Source organism: Petromyzon marinus, chromosome 23 (assembly GCF_048934315.1).
Source record: "Petromyzon marinus isolate PM22_M1 ecotype Great Lakes invasive population chromosome 23, UKy_Petmar_22M1.pri1.0, whole genome shotgun sequence".
Lineage (NCBI taxonomy): Eukaryota > Metazoa > Chordata > Hyperoartia > Petromyzontiformes > Petromyzontidae > Petromyzon > Petromyzon marinus.
In genome coordinates, this window is record NC_133689.1 from 3,942,121 (window position 1) to 3,965,730 (window position 23,610).

A 23,610-nucleotide genomic window follows, 5' to 3' on the forward strand; every position below is an offset into this window, starting at 1 on the left:
TTTATTCTCATTCTACGTGACTTTACCGAAAGAACCAAAGAAGATGAACCTGATTAACGTTCACATTTGCGACGAATCAAAGAGCAGCTGCACGGCCTGAATGCACTTAAAGAAGCTCGCGCTTGTCGTTATGTTCGGAATCAGAATATTTATTTATACCGGAGGAATCCGATGAGCTATAAAGCTCTTTTTCATAGATGTCCAATACTTCGTCGTCAGTTGCCGGGCAACGCCGCCCCAGAAGGCTCGAGCCACGCCGAGCGGGCAGCAGCAAACAGCACCATCGACGTTGCCACAGGCAAGAAGAGGGAGATGACGCGAAGGAGGTGTTGCTCAAACTGCTCGCGTGTGTTCAAGGTACGGAATAAGGGGGATAACCTCAGAAGATACCCAAGGAGGTTCGATAAGAACCTCTGTGAATTGCCATTGTTTCATATTCACTCAAGAGCCGCCCATGTGGCCGTGTGTGTCGTTAAGGATGATGGCTCATCTCCCAAATATCAAAATAATAATAACAACAACAACGTTGAATATGTAGGACACACAGCTGCTTCGTAAATCTAGCACCGTGGAACCCCCCGTTGTGTCCAGCATCTTAATAAATGCCAGCTCAGAAACCCCACTGAGATGATACTCTCTGTGCACAACGTGACGGAACGTTCGACCATAAAAAGGGGTAAAGCCTTTTTTAATCCTTCAATATTTTCACACCGGTAAAAGGACCCCGTAGCTCTCACTGCTGAACACGGCCTATTAATGCTTTGGTGTTTGCATTGTCCCTGTACTGGTCGCCTTTTGGCGGCCTTTGGTCCAGCACTGGTGAGACGAAGCCATAGTACAGAGGAAGGCTGTTTCTGGTGCAGGCCAATCAGATCGAAGGGCAGTGCGCATATTATCAATGCATATTCAGTTGAACACGTAGGCTTTCGCGACGTGTATCATCCATAATACAGGCTTTTTTGGATTGGTTAGATCGCGTAAACATACAAATGTGTCGTTAAACCCGCCACCACCCGCCACAGACAATCAGTAAGGTTTGCCACGTAAACAGAACATGCCAATTCGTTACAGTCGCCTGATTGAGCTAGTTGCAATTACTTGCGAAACGTCGTGCTCAGATTGTTTAATGTTGTGGATTGGCTCTCTAACACACTGGTGTGCTGTACTAGTAACGAATTGGCACGTTCTGTTTACGTGACAACCATTACTAGTTTGGTTGTCGGGCGGGTTTCACGACACAATTATATATTGACGCCATCTAACCCAAAAAAACCCTCTGTTATCGATGCATATTCGTTTGTATTTTTTAGTACAAGTACTATGACTGATGCAGACTCCATGCCTTGTCATTGGTGTCTATTTTGTGTTTGAACATCTTCACGTCTGTTTTTTTACAAGCCAGGAAGGGTGAAAGCCTGTTCTTTTTTCTATCATTCAATAACTGTCTCCACACGTTCTATTCCACACCACCGCTTTTACCCTATCCTCCTCCATCATGCCCGTGTGTCCTGTCACTCAGAGCTTCCTCTTAAATCACGACTCTCTTGCCACAATTGTACGCCACACATCGTCCGAGTTTGCATACCCTGTGCAATTTCCCAGCATCTTCTGCACTCGAGACCACACGCTTTTGCATTGTTTCAAACATACAGTGGCTTTTCTGTGGTCCAGCCATCTGTCCCACAGAGTGATGCAGACATCGCCATTGTCTGCATACGCCCAGTTCATTCACGCGGTGTCCTTCTCACCTGTGGACCAGGGATGCCAGCTATCCCTTGGCTGCCTTGAATTCCACGAATTCCCTAGAATTCCCAACAGGCGGGGGTGGGGGGGTGGGCAACATCACAACACATAAGCGGGGAGGGGGGTGGAAGAAGTGAACGATGCACGGGTGAAATCAGCAACGGTTGAGAATTGGCCTCACTGGCGGGCAAGAGCGAAAACGGTGATATGGGAGGCGGTGGCTCGGGAATCGAAAACGTCGTGGGTTCAAACCCAGGTTCATCCGCCAAATGGTTAAACTCGGTTTGTCGAAAGCAGGGGGTTGTCTCGGCACGGTCGGCAATGGCTGCGCATCGTTAGTCTGTTGTCCTTCACAATGCACCTCCGATTAGCGCGGTTGGCTACGAACGGTGCGAGGAAATTCAACATGCATGCATGCAGATGTAAGAAAATAACAAAACTTTCACTCAATTTTATTGCTATGCAAAGATTTTCTGCACTGCGCTTTGGGGGGGGGGAGGGAGGGGGGCTCTGAATGGGAGCTGTGTCACGTGGCAGAGTGCCGACGACACAATTGGAATAAAGCCGTGAATATATATTTTTATTTTTCAATAAAATTATTGCTCATTGCAATTTTGTACCCATCGATATAAAATGGTGATCCGTGGTACGTGGGGCAGCTCATCCTGTAAGGTGCGTCGCGTCGATGCTGTGCGCTAAGAGCGCTCAGCCAGCGGGGGCGTGCATTCCATTTTAAAAATATATGCCGTGTTGGCAAACGACATTAAGGCGTGTTTCGTACGTTAATCCGATGCTTGGCGGCGGAAATATTCGCCTTGAATTTTGTCCGGAACAATTAGGAACATTCACAGTGATCGAATTGGTCGACAACGTTACCCAATAAATAACCAACGCTCGTTGTTCAGGCGTGGGTTTAAACGGCGTGCTCCGCTAACAAGCACGGAATGTTTTATCCCCCCCTCCCCCCCCCACGGCGAAAAAAGTAGTGGATATTATAAAAAATAAGAGAGCTTCTTTGTGCGAGAGGCTGAACACACTCTCCAAGTGTTGTTATTTATATATATTTAAAAAATCAGACCGCTGCAAGCTCAACAGAGCGAAACACTCACGTTCTGCCAAGGTTGCACACCGCGCCCGCTGAGATAAAAGCCACGGAGCGTGGCGGTTGCGAGAGAGAGTTGTAGAGAGGGCTTCTGCGAATGCATTACGGTGTCCTCGAGGAAGAAGAAAAAGCCGTCGCGTGCACTCATCGGAGATGTGAAAGGTGAAGTACTCACAGGCTTACCATCAGCTCCCGGGGTACCAGTCTCCCCTTGGGTACCACGTTCCCCCTTGGAACACACACACACAGACAAAAATACCCTCATGTAGCTTTTTAACAGACTGTTGGGGTAAGTGCTCTACGCGAGTAGCACCTCGTGAAGAACGGCACGGTGGCACGCGAGGTCGGATGGGTGTCCAGCACCACGCCCGGCCCCGCATTTGTCCCCAAAGTGCTGCTGTTGTGCACACTGGAGCAGGGACTCACTTCAGACTGAGTCTACCTCGGGGAGGCCCAGGACAGCTTCAAAATATTCGCCGCTGTTATCGGCCGTGAGCCGGAATCGAACTCGGGTTGCGCGGTTTCGTAGCGGCATTGTGCTAGCCACTACACTACCGCTCCCCACCCACACACACGTGCAGGCACGCAAAGACACGTTATCCTCGGGTTAACCTTTCAACTTCCTTCATAGCGATGCTCATTAATAAATTAGAAATATACACGTGTACATTCGCATTTGGTTTCTTGCTCAATCCCGTGCTCAATTATTACAACCCACACGCAACTATTTTGGTGAGTATTTTGTCGGGAGAATTTTTGAGTCCATGCATTTCTCTCCCTACGACAATGTGACACGAATACTGGCGATGACGACGACAAGCCCTGTAAGTGCACAGTAGTCACCCTATAAGGAGGCACAAATATAGTCAAAGTGGGGCGAAGAGGACACTCCTGTTGCGCCCCAAGGGTGATGGGACAGACCCGGCCGTTAACCTGGGTTTCACACCAGTAAAATACGGAGAACCCCCCCCCCCATCAAACGCAGAACACTTAGCGTGGGCTGTGACAACACAAAGGGATGGTCGAGCTGGTGGGTCTACACATTGAGAACACACCAATACCAATAGCCGCCGTTCGCCACTAAGTCGCGGTGACGTTACCTCGGCGCCTGTGCCAGGCCAGGTGCACTTCGAGGCAACGTGAAGCGTCGAAGGCCTCGCTGACAGGAGGTCTCATACCCAGGTGCCATGGGTTGGCTGACTGAGAGCAACAATAACAACCGCCATTCGCCACTAAGTGGCGGTGACGTCACCCCGGCGCCCGTGCCAGGCCATGTGCACGTTAAGGCCACGTGAAGTGTCGAACGCCCGCAGGCAGGAGGTCACGGGGCAGACCCAGCAGGTGCCATGGATCGACTGAGTCAGATGACTGGTAGATGCACCACCTGTGCCCCCTACTGTGCTAACTGAAAGCACACGCACACACACACACGTGCAGTTCTTCTGAGCTGGTGGTCTGGACGAGGGTGGCAGCTTTCGTACATCGCGATGCGCGCACAATCTGCGCGCGTTTCTTCCAGCCGAAGCTCGGTTTGCGGGATCCGGGATTCTGGGTTCGTGTTACGTGATACGGGAATCCGTGATCCATGTTTGCGTGATCTGGGGTTTGGGGGATCCAAGGATTTCTTGAGACCGCCACGGGATGCGTTGTGCCCGCACCTGCCGAAAAGCGAACCATGCTGCCCTGATTACGACGCGAGGAAAGCCACGCCACATGGCCAACACCAACCGATCCTATAATTGGAACGAAATAAATATGTAACAATGGCAAAGCTGCCCCGTGTAGCCTTAACGGACTGTTGGGGCAAGTGCTGTTAGCGAGCAGCACCTATGAAGGCCGACACGGCACATTGTAGTGGTGGGTGGGCAAGCACCACGCTCGACCGCCTTTGTCTCTCCAGTGGTGATGTTTACACACACCGCACCAGGTACTCATTTGAGACTGAGTCGACCTAGGGAAGGCCCATGACTGGTTCGGATAATCGTCGCTGGTGTCAGCCACGAGCGGGAATTGAACCCGGGTCTCCGGGTTCGTAGCGCAACGCGCTAAAACAGCTACACTACTGCTCCCCACACACACATATATATACACACATACACATATATATGTATATGTGCCAACTCGCAGCCATACTGGGGCTTAGTGTGAAGGTGCCAAACGCTCTGCTGTGCCCTCGCACACGCGAGCGTACAACAAAGGAGCTCGTTCACGCGCCTCCGTCGACTCGCCCACGACATTGGCCGAGCGAAAACAGAGCGAATGATCTTTGGCCGGCGCCGACACACGAGCGCGCCTGAACTCGGCGAGAACCGATCAAGCTGCGGCCTTCTCGTCGCCGCTGATCTGCCGGTCCAAGTGGGGCTCGAGTTTGCATTTCTTTTGTAGCGACGAGGATGCCGAAGGTTGCAGAGCAGCCCAACATGCGCGCTATCGCCGGGCCGTGGTTGGTGCGAACTTCCCTTTCCCCGTGGCCGACGAGGTCGCCGTACCCTGGGCTCGCCAGGAGGTGTCAGTTTACGGTAAGTGGATTGATCCTCCATCTGTTTACATCTGTACGGGGGGGGAGGGGGACTGGGGATTGTAAGCCCCCACCCTCCTCACCTTGCACACCTGTGTTTTCTCACACTCGCAGCGTACCCGTTATTCATTGATTGGCTGAAAACAATTATTGCAATAAAAGCCCTGGATAAATAAGTTGAGCGAAACAAAATCTGTACGGGGATTGAGTGTTGCCCCTTTCACCCGCGCGGCCTTTCCCCCCAGGCCCCTGCGGTTTAACTCCCGCATGTATAAAGCAACTCATTAACGCAGGTTGGCCAAATATCCCCAAATATATAGGGCCACAGAGCTTGGGCAATTGTTGGTGGAACCGGCACTGGCTGCCTTCTTCCCGCCTGCCTATGTCTTTCAGCCGCGCCTCCGAATCCGAGGAAGTCTGGGCAGCACGTTACAAATGCCTAACGATTTGAACATTTACATGGCAGAACGACATCGATGGCAGTAGTAAGAGCAAATGGCTCGATTATTTGTTTTAGGAGCGTTGGAGAGGTTAATTCTCCACCCCCCCCCCCACAGTTAATTACATTAATTGTTGCAATTTAGGGCCCATGATTCATCTACTTATTTAATATTCCAGTGAATGGTAGCCCCTCTAGTAGTTGCAGGTCTGACTTAAAACCTCTAATATTGAACACAGACCGACTGAAAAAACCCCATCGATTTTTAACACATGGGCACGATGTGATAATGTATGTAATCGATTAATGTATTATAGATCGTTCCACCACCGATGCTCACCGTGGTTCTGTCCTTTCCAACGGTCTTTTTGTTGGTTTGGCAGTGACTTTAAAAAGAGCGTGCTCTTTCATTCTCTCCCCAGTACACACAAAAATTTCCCTTCTCGCGTAATTTTGTCAGCAAATTAGGTCAATTAAGTAACAAATGAAAACGATCACAACCAATACAGCTTCCTGAAAGTCAGTGGAAAACATTTTGGCTCAGGTTATTTCTTCTTCACAGCAAAAAAAGAAAAATGACATCAGCCGGCCAGATCTTACATCATATTCTCGGAATCCACTGCACGAAACGACGAAAAATTCTACTTACATGCTCCATTAAAACCCAAAACTTGTGCCCAATGGAAAATCATGAGCTTTAAAAAATGCATTCACTGAGCCCTCGAATACAATTGTGTGGGACTCTGCGTGAGATTTATGAGATTTGCTTGGAACCCGATAAGTGCACAAGATCTATCCTCTCGAAACTGTCTTTTGTACTTCGATGAATTCCCCCGCAATTCTGTCGAGACATTCGTGCCACAGATTAAGTTTGCCCTTTCTGCCGGCATCGTTTCCCCCACCTCCACCACGCAAGTTAAAGGCCAAAGGTTCATCCCCTGCAATTGCCTGCTCGCGCTCCTGCTAGCGGAAGGGCCTCCACCTCCAGAGAGAGATCCAGAGAAGCGCCTCCAAGAGAGGGACATTTGGCCGACTCTTGCACCCCGTGGCCAGACGTCTTGGAGGAGCTACGGAATCCCGCGCACAACGACCACCAAATCGTGTGACCTGCCGCCCGACTGACTGCGGTGGACACGCCCGTGCCGCTGGGTGGACAGACGCAGGGGGATGTTTGATGAAATGCTGGAATGGCCGTCACCGCCATCGGTGGAGGGAGTTTGAGCCGAACGCCTCCCGTCGAGCGCCCACGGCCATGAATCCCCCGTCGTGGCAAAAAAATCCTTTCAGCCACCGTTGAGGCGAAGTTTTGTCGGTCAGAATGAGAATCCATGCATTGGCCACGTGTGATCGATCGTCTACTGTGGGGCCCTGACTCAAACAAACAATATGGACGAGGAGAAAAAAAGTCGAAGTGGAACAATTGACAAGAGGGTCAAAAGATCTGCACTCGGGGGGGGGGGGGATGGGGGGGGGAGGACCCAGTGCCAGGTTATTCTTGTAGTACAAGTAGCTACATGTGTAGCTGCATGTGTAGTAGCTACACGTGTAGTAGCTACATGTAGTAGTAGCTACATGTGTAGTAGCTACATGTAGTAGTAGCTACATGTGTAGTAGCTACATGTAGTAGTAGCTACATGTAGTAGTAGCTACATGTGTAGTAGCTACATGTGTAGTAGCTGCATGTGTAGTAGCTACACGTGTAGTAGCTACATGTGTAGTAGCTACACGTGTAGTAGCTACATGTGTAGTAGCTACACGTGTAGTAGCTACATGTAGTAGTAGCTACACGTGTAGTAGCTACATGTAGTAGTAGCTACATGTGTAGTAGCTACATGTGTAGTAGCTACATGTGTAGTAGCTACATGTGTAGTAGCTACATGTGTAGTAGCTACATGTGTAGTAGCTACATGTGTAGTAGCTACATGTGTAGTAGCTACATGTGTAGTAGCTACATGTGTAGTAGCTACATATGTAGTAGCTACGGGCCCCGCACTTTCAAGAGCCCCGCGCTAAATGCTTTCAAGCTATGAATTCCGGTTCAGTGATTCTGCACTTGCTCTATTACTAATTACTTGCTCTATCACTATACTGCCTTCAACTTTTATGAACGAGTGGGTGTTTAAGGTTAGCGATTTGTCGTATTATGTGGCTGTTTAGCAATTGAAAAATTACAATTACTTTACTATGCAAGTAAAAAATATCTGTGTTAACATTTAAGTGTTTTTTTTTTTATTTAGGGCCCCTTTCTAACATATGTTACAGGCCCCGCACTAGCTTTATCCGGCACTAGGAGGGTGGTGGAGGGGGAATTTCTCTGAGCGAAGATCTCAAAGGATCGATGTTGGGCAAAAGGCCAACAAGAGGCAGAAAATAGACGGTGCTTCTTCACCGCTCAGAAGGGGTCCCGCATCACCATCATCATCAATGTTCAGTTTGCCTATCTGGCGCGTTGTTGTTTGGCCCTGCCTGGAGAGGGCCGTTGGCGTGGCCTCGTCTTGCTGCTGCTGCTGTTGTTGTTGTTGTTGCCCCGGAAACCGGGGGATCGACGATCGACGTTGGGTCGCCGCGTCGACGGCCGTTGGTCCGTGGTTTCCCACCTGACGGAGGCGAGCCGCGCGGAGGCTGCTGCCGTCTTTCACTCCAGTGGGCCCACGTAACGAAATGAAACTCGGCAAGGCTGGCCGGCATGGATGGGGGGGGTGGGGGGGGGGCAGCTCGAACCCTTGAGGCAGGCAGCTCGAGCGGGGAAAGCAGCGCTGTCCAGCGGACGCTAACTGTTCACGGCACCAAAATGGATTGGTCGCCAACACGCAGCGAGCTCGGGCCGCGAGATCCGTTGCTGCGAAACACGCGTCCCACGTGAGGTGTGATGAGGGGTGGAAATAAACAGAAATGACCGCGGAGCAACCGGTTGCGAAGAGAACCGCGCCGGCGCTCGCTCGCTGCGACTTGGCGGAGATCGAAACGCGTCCTCCCGAGATTTTCCTTCCCGAGGAACGCGGTTCCGTTTTTGGAGAGGTCGGGAGTGGTGGTGGTGGTGGTGTTGGTGGTGGGGGTGGCCAGGAAAAAAAAATCCCAACAGTTCGGGTAGCTGAGTTACAACCACCGGTAAGGGGTTTCGAAACTCTCTGCACCGTGTGGATTGTGAAGTTGGATTCGTGACCACTTTGGCTGCGTTCAGCTATGCGCTACTGCCTTCACGGTGTCTGCGAGTGCCTGTGAGCAAGAAATATACAGTATATATGCACAGGAAAATACACCGTATATATATACACAGTATATATGCACAGTATATATTTTTTGGTGTTTAGTTTGTTGTGTACTGTATTTGCTGCATATATACTGTGTGTATACTGTGTGTATATATATACTGCAGGGGATAAAACTCGTCTGATAGGTCGTCCACAGCGAGGAGATTGAGCAAATAATAAAATTTGCGTACAGGTGCTGGAGTGGATTATTGTGCCTGAGGATCTGCGGCAGCATATTTTTCGGAGGCTTCATGCAGCAGTGGATCGAACATGGCTGATCATGATGATGATGATTCTGCATAGGATAATCATTGCTCAGGCCCGCGGGGCTTTCTTCAGAACGTGGCATGTACAGCTCTTTGTCTATCCACTGCTGGATGATGGCATCCATACACCGCGTGGGACGTGGCGGTTACGCTGGCCAGCTCGGGTTAGTGAAGGGGGGGGAGCATAGACGTAGGAGTGCAACGGTACAACGTTACATCTGCCCCAGGGGCAATGTCTTCTCAGAGCCGGTATGTATTCATACCGCAGCAGGTACTCATTTAAGGCTGAGTCGACCTAGGGTTAGGCCCAGGACCGGTTCAGATATTCGTCACTGATATCGTCTTGTGAGGAGTGGGAATCGAACTCGGGCCAATGGGTTCGTTGCGCGGTGCGCGAACCTTTGCACTACCGCAGTCGGCGCGCAGACACGGACATCAACCGCTGCTAAAGAATCCATTCTTCGGGGAAGATACAGTTCATATAATAATAATAATAATGAGAGGCAAAAAAATTAGCAAAATGTGCAATTGTCTGCCAGCATAAAGGAAACTTCTAGTCACTGCTCTCAAAATCTAGCCAGGGCACGTAGAACCCAAACTGGACATTTTATTTTTGAAGGCGGAGAGGCGTCACGCCCAGACACCCCCACGCATGCCAAGCTCCCGCACGCGTCATTGCTGGAGAAACTAACGATTTCTTCAATATTTTAGAAACAAATATAAATATATAAATTCTGCCTCGTGGTAGGGTGAATGTGGCAGAGCGTGGCTCCGGGGGCCAATTCTTACGTAACGCGAGGTTGAAGGCCCCCACGCAAGCCCCTGTCGACGAGCTTTGGGAACGCGCGATGATTTAACACGCCCGGGGTCCGATTCGTGTCACTGTCTCGGCCGCAAGTTCGCAAACTTTAGATTTTTTTTTCTTTCGCCAAAACGAGGACCCCCCCCCCCCTTCTCGTAAAAAAACGTGGAGGAAAATAAAAATGCAAATATTTCTACGTTTTCGCAATTCTCCCGCTTGGCAAGTTCCAAGCGGCAACGCGAGCCCTTTCGAATTGTGGCTGGGGCGGAAACCAACGACGGTGAAAAGATTCCGCAAACGCGGACAAAATGTCAGGATTCACCCACTCCGCGTGGGTGACAGTAAACCGTTGCTTCTATAAAAAGGTGAATTCGCTCGTGCAATGTTTCTGTCGCTAATTCTGAAGATTCCGCTAATTTGTGAAAATACAGTCAATGTGAAGCTTGAGTTTGATTCAGACCCTGACACCTGCTGTACATTTGGAGTTTTCGGTGTCTCTCTGCTCGTGATTGGACAGATTTTACTTCGAGTCTTCCCGTTTTTTTTTCTCCGCATTTAGAATCAACGTGCTTTTAGAGCGTCTGGCTGCCGCTATACATTTCCACGTGATAAGCCACTTCGTTGAGCAATCATTTGTGTCCAGGTCTTTTCTGAAAAAGAGCTGTGTAGTACAGTGGGCTCTTACCTGGTAAAATAATGGCTAATTCCATGAATCACTGTTTGGAATCAAGTGGGAAGAAACCGGAGAAAACCAACCACACGTACGAAAAGGCAAGATTCATTATTGCCTGGCCAAACCTCGCTGCCCCACGCCTATAACACCAAGCGAGCCCTGGCGTGGGCCACCCATCATACAATGACTATCCAGGCTCCAGGCTGCTTATATTCTGGGATCTTGACGATATCCAATGTGTTCATGGTAATTTGGTCACTGGCGCTAGCACTGCATCTCCGCTACATTGAAATTTGAACCCACTCCCAGCCAGATTCAGAGATAAATGGCTACTGGCATGTGCGGCCAGGAATTAGACCCAGGTCTTCTAAATAATGCAAATCATTATCCCCCCCCACCCCCATTCCATTACTTACCACAATATTCGCCTCCGGCGTTATCTTTTTTTAAAGACAGGCAATGCATTTCGATCAGTGTGGGTTACTTAACGTGATTTAGCGATGGGTTAATACATTCAAATCGGACAAAAGTTCTCAAATTTAATCAACAAAAGAAAATCATAGCAGCGCTGTGTTGACACAGTACCAAGCGTTGGCAATGCATTGCGCGAGCATCCGCCCAGGTCCCCAGGTGACGGGGGAAGGTCCGGCCTCGCAATTGCTTGCTTACTGCCACTGCTCGCTGAACGGAATGGCCTCTGCTAGAGGGAGCTCTGAAGAGACCCTTTCTATTCTTGGTTCTTTCGGTAAAGTCACGTTGAAGGGAAACAATAAAATAATATAAAATATATATATAAAATAATAACATTCTCACGACGTTTCGACTGCAACACAAGCAATCATCATCAGGTGTGAAAACCACAGCAAGACAATTACCTTGCTGTGGTTTTTATTGTTTTATATTTTTTGTTATTTTGTTTCCCTTCTACGTGACTTTACCGAAAGAACCAAGAATATGAATCCCTGCAGTCACGAAAGCTTTAAATAAAAAAAGACCCTTTCTAGGCAACTTACTTGGGCCTACTCGTCCACTCTGACCAGACACCGCGCAACAGGTGTATCGCCCAGGGAGCGATTTGGAGTTTGCCGTTTATCCCCAAAGGCATAGTTCATAGTTCATCGTTTCATTTATTTGGTATAGCCCTGTGAGCCATTCGGCTCTTGAATCGGGTGCAACCGCAACAAACAAAAAAACAAAAACATGAACAAGAAAACAGCTTAAAGTGACTATGTGACTGTGCAAACAGAAAATACAGGAAAAAAACATCTAAATATTCCTGAAATAGCACCGTACACCAACGCTGTGTGCAAAAATCCCAGTGGGATGAAAGTCAAACAACAACAACTACAAGACAACTTAGATTAAGGCCATCAGTCTAACTCCGTACTACAATAAACAACAACATGGCCAAACCAAAAAACGTTTTCGAAATCACCAAAACAAATCCATAAATGCAATATAACAGTGATCATACGGACTGTGACCGATTTTTTTTTTACAATGAATTACATAAATAACATATAACACACAAACCCTAGAGCCATAGCTGGCTGCATGAGTCACTCCACAAGAAACGGAGCCTCACCACAGTAACGTGGGATTTCCAACTTCAGCCTCCCGCTCAGGACTGTAGACGGGAGCTGAGCAAACTGCCCATCGTTGCTCGTTTCACTCTTGACGAAGTGAGCGAGAGGTAACATAATTAAATAAATACTGCATAATTCTGCAGCCCTACAGACGCGATCGAAACGTGGTGGCACAAACGGAGGATGACTAAGTATGATGATTAACTCTCTATATATATATTTTTTGTGACCAGGTAAGGCTCCCTGAGGTTTGCAGCTCTTTTTAAGGAGCGACCTGGCCGCTGATGGTGGCTCAACGAAGCGGCCTATCGAGTGGACAGTTATAGCGGCAGCCAAATTACTCTGCACGCGCGAAGTTGATTCTGAACGTGGAGGGAAAAAAAACCTGAGGACCTGGAGAAAAATCCACGCGACCATGGAGATAAAACCCAAGACTTCCTGCATTACCAGGCGAGGTAGTTAACATCTCGCCACCGCGGCGTCCTCTCACCGCCGTGCAAGTAGTAATTTGTTATGTAACAATACGCTCTAGGGGGAAAAAGGAATCCACATAACGTGAAGCCGAAGCGTAGCGTGAACACATTCAAAGTGATCCGAACGGCAAAGGAATTACATAACAAGACGTGCGTGCCTCTCATATAAGAACTCCACATGCTCTGGCTTGAACCCCCTCTCCAATCCCCCCCCTCCCTCGCCACCCCCCCCCCCCCCTGCCAAGGAGACTTGGCAGGATGTCAACCAACCGCAAGGAGGCGAAAGCAATGAACACAGACCTCCGACGAGGTGCAGGATCCCCAACGATGGCGATGGGCGATGTGAGAGCTCTTTCGTGTCGCTCTATTGCTGGATGAGAGTCCCCCCCCCACACACACTTTGAGCTACTTGCATCGGAGGAAAATGTTCGGGTCGTCCCATGGAGTTGGGCTTTGGAGGCCATCCCGAGCGGAGATGCATCACGTTCCACAATAGAGGCTTTTGAGGTGAGATCGCGTAATTACGGGATCTGACCCAAAAAAACAACCCCTCTGTTATGGTTAACATTGGTCGCAGAAACCTACGTGATAGGCATCACGCTACTCCCTGCCATTGTGGCAATCGAGGACGATTGATTTGATCACGTACGGGTCAATATTAACGTATTTTTTTTATTATGAACGTACCCCAGGTTAAATATATGTGGGGGGTACTGTGGCCATACTTCACCGCATGAGTCAGTGCGGGTTGGCAATGGCGGGGAGCACGCATGTTGAACCTTAGAAGTAGAGTCCAATCTCCTTTACATGTTATTTATGTAGTTTATTGTAAAAAATTCGGTCACAGTCCCTATGATCACTGTTACGTTGCAATTATGGCTTTACTTTTTGGTGATTTCGAAAAGCTTTTTGGTTTGGACATGTTTGTTATGTTGTAGTACGGAGTTAGACTGATGGCCTTAATCTAAGTTTTCTTGTGGTTGTTGTTGTTGTTGTTTGACTTGCATCCCACTGGGATTTTTTGCACACAGCGTTGGTGTACGGTGCTTTCTTCAGGAATATTTTGCTGGTTTTTTTCCATGGATTTTCTGTTTGCACAGTCACATAGTCACTTTAAGATGTTTTTCTTGTTCGTGTTTTTGTTTTTTGTTTGTTGTGGTTGCACCCGATTCAAGAGCCGAATGGCTCACAGGGCTATACCAAAATAAACTGAACTGAAATGAACTGAACGCGCGCGGTAATTTCACAACGCGAATTGGATGTGTAAGGCGACGAATGTATTCGGCAGGAACATTTTTTATAACGCGGATGCCGGTTGCATACAACGCGACCGAATGAATGGAACCACGTCACGCGGATAGGAATGAGCGGTCAGATCACACAAGGCGCTGGGATACTGCTGGATGCTTCTAGATGCTACCCACGCACCACAGTCTTTGTTCGGCCTGCATTGCACATCTCACGAGTTATCGCGGACTGTGCTTTACCCCCTAGATTATATATCATTCATTATCACGCGACTTTTCCATAACTCGGTTCTTCAGGAACGCAACTGCTACCGCGTTCTAGGGCGAACAGACTGTACTCAGGCGTAGCTCCACAGCCCGTTACGCCCTCTTATTCACGGTGGTTGCCCACCCATGCACACGCCAGGCTCATTCTGCCTGTTTGGCTTCCGTGGATCTGACAGACCCCGGGGGCGCTCACGGTGGAATTTTCTCGCGCGTCTCACCTTCTTTCCCGGTGTCCCGGGGGGCCCTGAGGGTCCTGGGGGGCACGTGCAGGGCGGCGCCTGGGCTGGTGGCAAGCGGTCGCCCTCGCACTGCCCGCACGCACACACGCACGGACACACACACGCACACGCACACACACACACACGCACACACACACACGCACGCACACAGAGGGGCACGCGGCACAGGGGACAATGCATCGGACACGGGGTCGGAGAGCACCGTCAGCACTCGGATATCGCCATTTAAACGGTGGCGAGGTGTTAACTACCACGCCTGGTGTGCAGGAGATGGCGGGGTCGATCCCGACCCTGACGCCTGCTGTAAATTTGGGAGTTTGCGTGTCTCTCTCTCTCTCTCTACCTGTAGGTGCGTGGATTTTTCTCCGGGTTCTCCGGTTTTTCCCTCCACAGTTAGAAAAAAACGCTGTTAGTGTATTTGGTTGCCGTAAATTTCCACGTGATAAGCCACTTCGTTGAGCTATCAGTTTTGGGCAGGTCACTTCTGAAAGTGAGTTATATAGCTCAGTGGGCCTTACCTGGTAAAATAAAAAAAAAATAGTTTAATCTTGATTTGAAGCTTTCATAACTGCGGGAATTACTCTTGAGTTATTTATGTAAAGTAAGGTAGAAAGAAAAGATTAGTTTATAGTTTTAGTTTAAACAAAAAAAACCTACGAGTGGATTTTCTACTCAGCTTAGCATGGAGCAGTACTCACCTCTTGTTTATAACCCTGGAATTCCACATTCATATGGCGGCGATTACTCATTCATTGGAAATCCACCACTGGCTTTCCCGGCAATGTGATACCTATTTTATTGACCCCAAAGCGATGATGATGATGATGATAATGACGATGCACTCCTAGCCCTGAAGCTCCATGCTTAACTTTAATTTGTATTTAATCTCGATGTCAAAAACACACTTGGAGGATAATTATGGGGTGGGGGTGGTGGGAGTGAAGATTTTAAGACGTCAAAGGAAAAAAATGTTTGTGTTTGACTGGCAGTAACACCCCTCTGCAGGACCCCTTTAGACAAACAGAGTAAATGTTGCTTATTATTCTATCTCGTTGTAATTTTAAAGTCCCGTGTGTTTTTGTCCGTCAGGAAGTTGTCCCACTGTTCGGGGAATAGGCCAGTTCTTCCAAAGCAAGGTTACTTATTTGTGTTTCCCAACGACCCAGCAACCAGCAGGCGGCTGGCTTACATTCCTACGTGAGCCACGCACGCCACCCACGCAACCCACCCACACAACCCACACAACTCACATCACCCACCCACACTCACACCACCCACCCACCTACACCAACAACACCTCCCATTCACAACACTTGCACAACCCACCACCCCCACCATCCACATTACCCACACATTAAACTCACACCACCGACACCACCGACACCTCTGACACCACCCCCACCACATCCACCACATTCACCCCATGATCCCAGACAGAACAGCATCATCCACAACATCACCAATGCTGCAAACACACAGGACGCGGCCGCTTCTCTCTGCCTGCCTGCACAGAGGTGCGCAGTTTACCTGGGAATGCACCATTCGCTACGCATCTGACGGCAGCATTGGAAATCACCGGGAATCTAGAGGGGCTCTAGAGGGAATGAATCTAGAGGGGCTCTAGAGGGAATGAATCTAGAGGGGCTCTAGAGGCAAGGAATCTAAAGGGGCTCTAGAAGGAAGGAATCTAGAGGGGCTCTAGAGGGAATGAATCTAGAGGGGCTCTAGAGGGAATTAATCTAGAGGGGCTCTAGAGGGAATTAATCTAGAGGGGCTCTAGAGGGAATGAATCTAGAGGGGCTCTAGAGGGAAGGAATCTAGATGGGCTCTAGAGGGAATGAATCTAGAGGGGCTCTAGAGGGAATGAATCTAGAGGGGCTCTAGAGGGAATTAATCTAGAGGGGCTCTAGAGGGAATGAATCTAGAGGGGCTCTAGAAGGAAGGAATCAAGAGGGGCTCTAGAGGGAATGAATCTAGAGGGGCTCTAGAGGGAATGAATCTAGAGGGGCTCTAGAGGGAATGAATCTAGAGGGGCTCTAGAAGGAAGAAATCAAGAGGGGCTCTAGAGGGAATGAATCTAGAGGGGCTCTAGAGGGAATGAATCTAGAGGGGCTCTAGAGGGAATGAATCTAGAGGGGCTCTAGAGGGAATTAATCTAGAGGGGCTCTAGAAGGAATGAATCAAGAGGGGCTCTAGAGGGAATGAATCTAGAGGGGCTCTAGAGGGAATGAATCTAGAGGGGCTCTAGAGGGAAGGAATCAAGAGGGGCTCTAAAGGGAATAAATCTAGAGGGGCTCTAGAGGGAATGAATCTAGAGGGGCTCTAGAGGGAATGAATCTAGATGGGCTCTAGAGGGAATTAATCTAGAGGGGCTCTAGAAGGAAGGAATCAAGAGGGGCTCTAGAGGGAATTAATCTAGAGGGGCTCTAGAGGGAATTAATCTAGAGGGGCTCTAGAGGGAATGAATCTAGAGGAGCTCTAGAGGGAATGAATCTAGAGGGGCTCTAGAAGGAAGGAATCAAGAGGGGCTCTAGAGGGAATGAATATAGAGGGGCTCTAGAGGGAATGAATCTAGAGGGGCTCTAGAGGGAAGGAATCTAAAGGGGCTCTAGAGGGAATGATCTAGAGGGGCTCTAGAAGGAAGGAATCAAGAGGGGCTCTAGAGGGAATGAATCTAGAGGGGCTCTAGAGGGAATGAATCTAGAGGGGCTCTAGAAGGAAGGAATCAAGAGGGGCTCTAGAGGGAATGAATATAGAGGGGCTCTAGAGGGAATGAATCTAGAGGGGCTCTAGAGGGAAGGAATCTAAAGGGGCTCTAGAGGGAATGATCTAGAGGGGCTCTAGAAGGAAGGAATCAAGAGGGACTCTAGAGGGAATGAATCTAGAGGAAAGCCTGACTGAGTCTTACGGATTCTTTTATAGGAGCGTCCTGCACAAATGTTTGCAATAGAGGGGGGTGACGTTGCTGCTGCTGCTGTGTGTGATCAGCATTTAGGAATTTGCAGGTAATTATTCATCATTGGGATGTTTGTCCAATACCAGTTACATTGTGCGTGTGTGTGTGTTTTTTTGGATATAACAGGAAAACCAGAGAAACTGGAGGAGACCCTTGGCAGAACACTGGGAGGACATAGAAACTCCGTGCAGAAAGGCACCCGGGTAGGGAATGAAACCCAGGTCCTGGTGGCTGTGAGGCGCAATTTTACTAACCACTGCACCACCCTGTCGCCCACGAGAGTGGTGATGGCTTACACCAGAGAGAGCCTCCGTTACGGCCTTGCCTCACCACCGTTGGACCGAAGAATGCCAAAAGGTGAACGGCTGTTCGCCTATTGGCAGGAGGCTGTCTCTGGTGTAGGCCAATCAGTTTCAAGGACAATGTATACATTCTCAAGGCATGTTTGTTTGCGTGTTTCATCACAAGCGTGCGTGGTTAATACAGACTGGATGCCTCGCGATAATAGGCGTGTGTTTATTTGGCGTTTGAACATCTTAACATCCCGTATTCCTGCCGGAAAAGGTGAAAGCCAATTATCTTCTTCTTCTGCCTTTCATCATTTTGATACCGGGCAAAAAAAAAAAACAATGGGTCCGAATCGAACCTAAATAGGAGTTGGGGGGGGGGGTGGGGGGAAACTGTTCACGGACGCTGCTTGTTGGCACGTTTTGGCAAGCGTGCTCAATGTTCGCCCGCGCATCCCAGAAGTTAAACGAGGCCGGCAACCCGAACGATCCTGCCGCGACGTTACCGGCATCCTGTCGCAGTGGGGGGGGGGGGGGGGACCTGGCAGCGATTTACGACAGGCCAAGTGAGCGCTCTGATAATTGCACAGGCTGCGAGGATTGCGAGCCAGGGTTCTGGCACAATGGTCGCGCTCATTCTCCCGTGATGCCTCCGTTCATGTTTGAAAAGGAGCTTAAAATAGAGGAGCGCCTCTGCCCTGAAACTTGGCACAGACGAGAGACAAAGATTACCCCCACGCACGTGTAGCCTCAACGGACTGTTGGTGCAAGTGCTGTTGGCGAGCAGCACCTATATAGGCCGAGGGGGTGGGCAGCCAACACCGTGCCCGGCCGCCTTTTGTCTCCCAAGTGGCGGCATTTACACACCGCAGCAGGTACTCAGTTGAGGCTGAGTCGACCTAGGGGAGGCCCGGGACTGGTTCATATAATCATCACTGGTGGTGGCCACGAGCGGGAGATCGAACTCGGTTTGTCTGGGTATTTGTAGCGCAGCGCCCTAGCCGCTGCACTACCGCTCTCCGCAGACGGGGCTGGAGTGACGTGAAAGTTTCCCCTCTTCAAATTGGAACAAGATCATTCAAGTCCCGAGGTTGCCCCCCCCACGCCCCCACCAGTCTAGCCGTGGCATTGGCCCGTGGCACATGAGTGGCATTTGGAACACAAGGGATGCCTCTGTCGGGCACAGGGTCCTTTTAAATACCGTGTGGCCTTTCCCTCAACGTGAGTCACAATTCCAAAATAACGTCCCCACATCCCCCCCCCCACCCCCAATTAAAAAAATAAAAATAAAACAAATTATTGCAGTGGTTTTTAAATAACTTTTCGGGGGAAAAAATTTAATGAAATAACTTTGAGAATGTAGTTACGGGGGGAAGAGGTATTTGTTGGGAGATGTTATCACTATATAAGGAACTTGTCCAAAAACCCAGAGCATTGTTATTCAGCTGTAAGCAATTACCGCCCGATGTTACCAATGTCCTAGTTTTGTTTTTTTGTTTAAAGGCAACCCTTTGCATGTGGGACTACTTTGTAACTTGACCCGACAGGAGGAACGCCATCTACTGTAGTCGACATTGGCACCAGTGGAGAATGATGAAACACGCAAATTGGCACTTCCCATGAGCAGGGAACACCGATAGAGGTGGAATATAAATTGAGCCGCCCTGCCAGATTGAATCAGGCCATCCGACATCACGGGTGGGCACCGTCGTGGGCTAGAGGCCCTCTAATTTGCGGAGTAAGGGGGGTGGAAGGCAAACTCTTCATGGTCATTATCACCATCAGCCGTCGTCAAATCCACCGCTGGATGGAGGCCTCATCATGCCACCGCCAACCCCTCGCGATGCTGTGACGCAACGATCGATGGTCAACTCTAAACCACTGAACCCCTCCAAATTAAAATCCCCGGGGGCCTTGAAGGTCGGAGGTAAACGACTGCCTGGCGGCGTAATGAGTCGGGGCTGCCTCCCACTTACCTGCGTGGTGTGCAAACTGCGTGCTTTCTATCAAGGTCGCCACTTACCCTTTCATCGTCCTGCAAAAGAGAGCGGCACACACACACACAGAGAGAGAGACACAAACGTAATGAGACACGTGACAAAAAAAGGCAACGGCTGGACAATCGCACTCCCGTTAGCACGGGCAGGGGTTTGCGGCCATCGCTGCATAGGTAACGGTTGGGTTTGTCGGCATTGTACCGTGGGGTTGTTTGTGCACGGAGGTAACGAAAAACTAAACTAAACGTTTATTTTTTTTATTTTACCAGGTAAGGCCCACTGAGCTATGTAGCTCTTTATCAGAAGCGACCTGGCCACAGATGATAGCCCAATTGAAGTGGCCAATCACGTGGACATTTACAGCAGTCAAACACTCTAAACGCGTGATGTTGATTCTAAATGTGTAGGGAAAAAAACCGGAGGACCCGGAGAAAAATCCACGCGACCACGGAGAGAGAGATGGTGTTTGCATATAATTAAGCCGTGTACGCACCGCTCTCCTAAGACGCTTGCAGTTTTCATAACGCGACTTGGATGTAACGCGACTGAGCGAACGGAACTGCGTCGTGCGAGTACGGAAAAGCGGTTGTACGGCTGCCTCGGCCTAGCATCATCATCGCACAAGGCGGGATGCTGCTGGATACTTCTAGATCCTACCCACGAGCCTCGGTCTTTGCTCGGCCTGTGTACGTAATCTCGCGCGTTGTCGCGGACTGTGCTTTACCCCCTATAGTACATATAATTTATTATAACACGATTTTTCCATAACGCGGTGTTCTTTAGGAAAGCAACTACATCTGTGTTCTAGGAGAACAAACTGTACATTCAGGAATTGCTGCGGCTACTGCGCCTCCACATTCTAACAAAAAAACCCCGAGGTCGGTGACTTACAGTGAGGGAAAAAAGTATTTGATCCCCTGCTGATTTTGTACGTTTGCCCACTGACAAAGAAATGATCAGTCTATAATTTTAATGGTAGGTTTATTTGAACAGTGAGAGACAGAATAACAACAACAAAATCTAGAAAAACGCATGTCAAAAATGTTATAAATTGATTTGCATTTTAATGAGGGAAATAAGTATTTGACCCCCTCTCAATCAAAAAGATTTCTGGCTCCCAAGTGTATTTTATACAGGTAACGAGCTGAGATTAGGAGCACACTCTTAAAGGGAGTGCTCCTAATCGCAGCTTGTTACCTGTATAAAAAAACACCTGTCCACAGGAGCAATCAATCAATCAGATTCCAAACTCTCCACCATGGCCAAGACCAAAGAGCTCTCCAAGGATGTCAGGGACATGGGCTACAAGACCATTGCCAAGCAGCTTGGTGAAAAGGTGACAACAGGTGGTGCGATTATTCGCAAATGGAAGAAACACAAAATAACTGTCAATCTCCCTCGGCCTGGGGCTCCATGCAAGAACTCACCTCGTGGAGTTGCAATGATCATGAGAACGGTGAGGAATCAGGCCAGAACTAGACGGGAGGATCTTGTCAATGATCTCAAGGCAGCTGGGACCATAGTGACCAAGAAAACAATTGGTAACACACTACGCCGTGAAGGACTGAAATCCTGCAGCGCCTGCAAGGTCCCCATGCTCAAGAAAGCACATATACATGCCCGTCTGAAGTTTGCCAATGCACATCTGAATGGTTCAGAGGACAACTGGGTTAAAGTGTTGTGGTCAGATGAGACCAAAATGGAGCTCTTTGTCACCAACTCAACTCGCCGTGTTTGGAGGAGGAGGAATGCTGCCTATGACCCCAAGAACACCATTCCCACCGTCAAACATGGAGGTGGAAACATTATGCTTTGGGGGTGTTTTTCTGCTAAGGGGACAGGACAACTTCACCGCATCAAAGGGACGATGGATGGGGCCATGTACCGTCAAATCTTGGGTGAGAACCTCCTTCCCTCAGCCAGGGCATTGAAAATGGGTCGTGGATGGGTATTCCAGCATGACAATGACCCAAAATATACGGCCAAGGCAACAAAGGAGTGGCTCAAGAAGAAGCACATTAAGGTCCTGGAGTGGCCTAGCCAGTCTCCAGACCTTAATCTCATAGAAAATCTGTGGAGGGAGCTGAAGGTTCGAGTTGCTAATCGTCAGCCTCGAAAAATTAATTACTTGGAGAAGATGTGCAAAGAGTAGTGGGACAAAATCCCTCCTGAGATGTGAGCAAACCTGGTGGCCAACTACAAGAAACGTCTGACCTCTGTGATTGCCAACAAGGGTTTTGCCACCAAGTACTAAGTCATGTTTTGCAGAGGGGTCAAATACTTATTTCCCTCATTAAAATGCAAATCAATTTATAACATTTTTGACATGCGTTTTTCTGGATTTTGTTGTTCTTATTCTGTCTCTCACTGTTAAATAAACCTACCATTAAAATTATAGACTGATGATTTCTTTGTCGGTGGGCAAACGTACAAAATCAGCAGGGGATCAAATACGTTTTTCCCTCACTGTAGATCTCCTCCTCTACATCCCCGGAATAAGTTCAAATCCATGGGCAGCGATCTCTGGGCCTTCACTCCCATGGCACTGTGGAACTCTCTGTGCCTTCACTCACGTGACACCCACACTGTGGAACTCTCTGGGCCTTCACTCCCGTGGCCCTGTGGAACTCTCTGGGCCTTCACTCACGTGACACTCGCACTGTGGAACTCCCTGGGCCTTCACTCACGTGGCACTGTGGAACTCTCTGGGCCTTCACTCACGTGACACTCGCACTGTGGAACTCTCTGGGCCTTCACTCACGTGGCACTGTGGAACTCTCTGGGCCTTCACTCACGTGACACTCGCACTGTGGAACTCTCTGGGCCTTCACTCACGTGACACTCGCACTGTGGAACTCTCTGGGCCTTCACTCCCGTGGCACTCGCACTGTGGAACTCTCTGGGCCTTCACTCACGTGACACCCGCACTGTGAGACTCTCTGGGCCTTCACTCACGTGACACCCGCACTGTGGAACTCTCTGGGCCTTCACTCACGTGACACCCGCACTGTGAGACTCTCTGGGCCTTCACTCACGTGACAACCGCACTGTGAGACTCTCTGGGCCTTCACTCACGTGACACCCGCACTGTGGAACTCTCTGGGCCTTCACTCCCGTGGCACTGTGGAACTCCCTGGGCCTTCACTCACGTGACACTGTGGAACTCTCTAGGCCTTCACTCACGTGACACTGTGGAACTCTCTGGGCCTTCACTCACGTGACACCCACACTGTGGAACTCTCTGGGCCTTCACTCCCGTGGCACTGTGGAACTCTCTGGGCCTTCACTCCCGTGGCACTGTGGAACTCTCTGGGCCTTCACTCCCGTGGCACTGTGGAACTCTCCGTTGTGGGTTTGCTCCCGGGTGCTCCGGATTCCCCGACACGTGTATAATAAACACAATTGGCTGGACACGCATCTTTTTCGAAACCGGAGCCAAACGTGGCAAGCAGAATCGGCATGGCCCCTCCTGGAAAAGAGTCCTGTGACTCGGCGTGGCCCGTCAATTATTGTTGCTAACAGCTATAATCGTGACGCTTCTGCGAAGAAATACAAAAAGACAACAACAACTACACGCCGACTCTACGTCGCACGGCATCGATGGTTCGTCATAAAAGGAAAGCACGTGGGAGGTTTTAAAAAAAAATATATTTTTTACGGAAAATGGTGAGTTACTGAACTTATACGAGGGCGCAGAAGATAAAAAAAACCCACCCATTAATTATTTGTACAGGCGTAGATATTTCTCCGACCTGATTTTTTTT

At 49.3% G+C, this 23,610-nt stretch overlaps 1 protein-coding gene across 3 annotated transcripts in view; it reads right to left on the minus strand.

Annotated features, from left to right (window-relative positions):
* Nucleotides 1-23,610, minus strand: part of LOC116945196 (uncharacterized) — a 144,623-nt gene that overhangs the window by 89,660 nt on the left and 31,353 nt on the right. For all 3 annotated transcript variants that reach the window (XM_032959463.2, XM_032959465.2, XM_032959464.2), the window contains 4 exons: nucleotides 19,873-19,884; nucleotides 14,586-14,675; nucleotides 3,021-3,074; nucleotides 1,749-1,802 (listed from right to left, as the gene is read on the minus strand). In XM_032959463.2, the coding sequence (XP_032815354.2) occupies nucleotides 1,749-1,802; nucleotides 3,021-3,074; nucleotides 14,586-14,675; nucleotides 19,873-19,884 (210 nt within the window). The remainder of the gene's footprint in view (nucleotides 1-1,748; nucleotides 1,803-3,020; nucleotides 3,075-14,585; nucleotides 14,676-19,872; nucleotides 19,885-23,610) is intronic.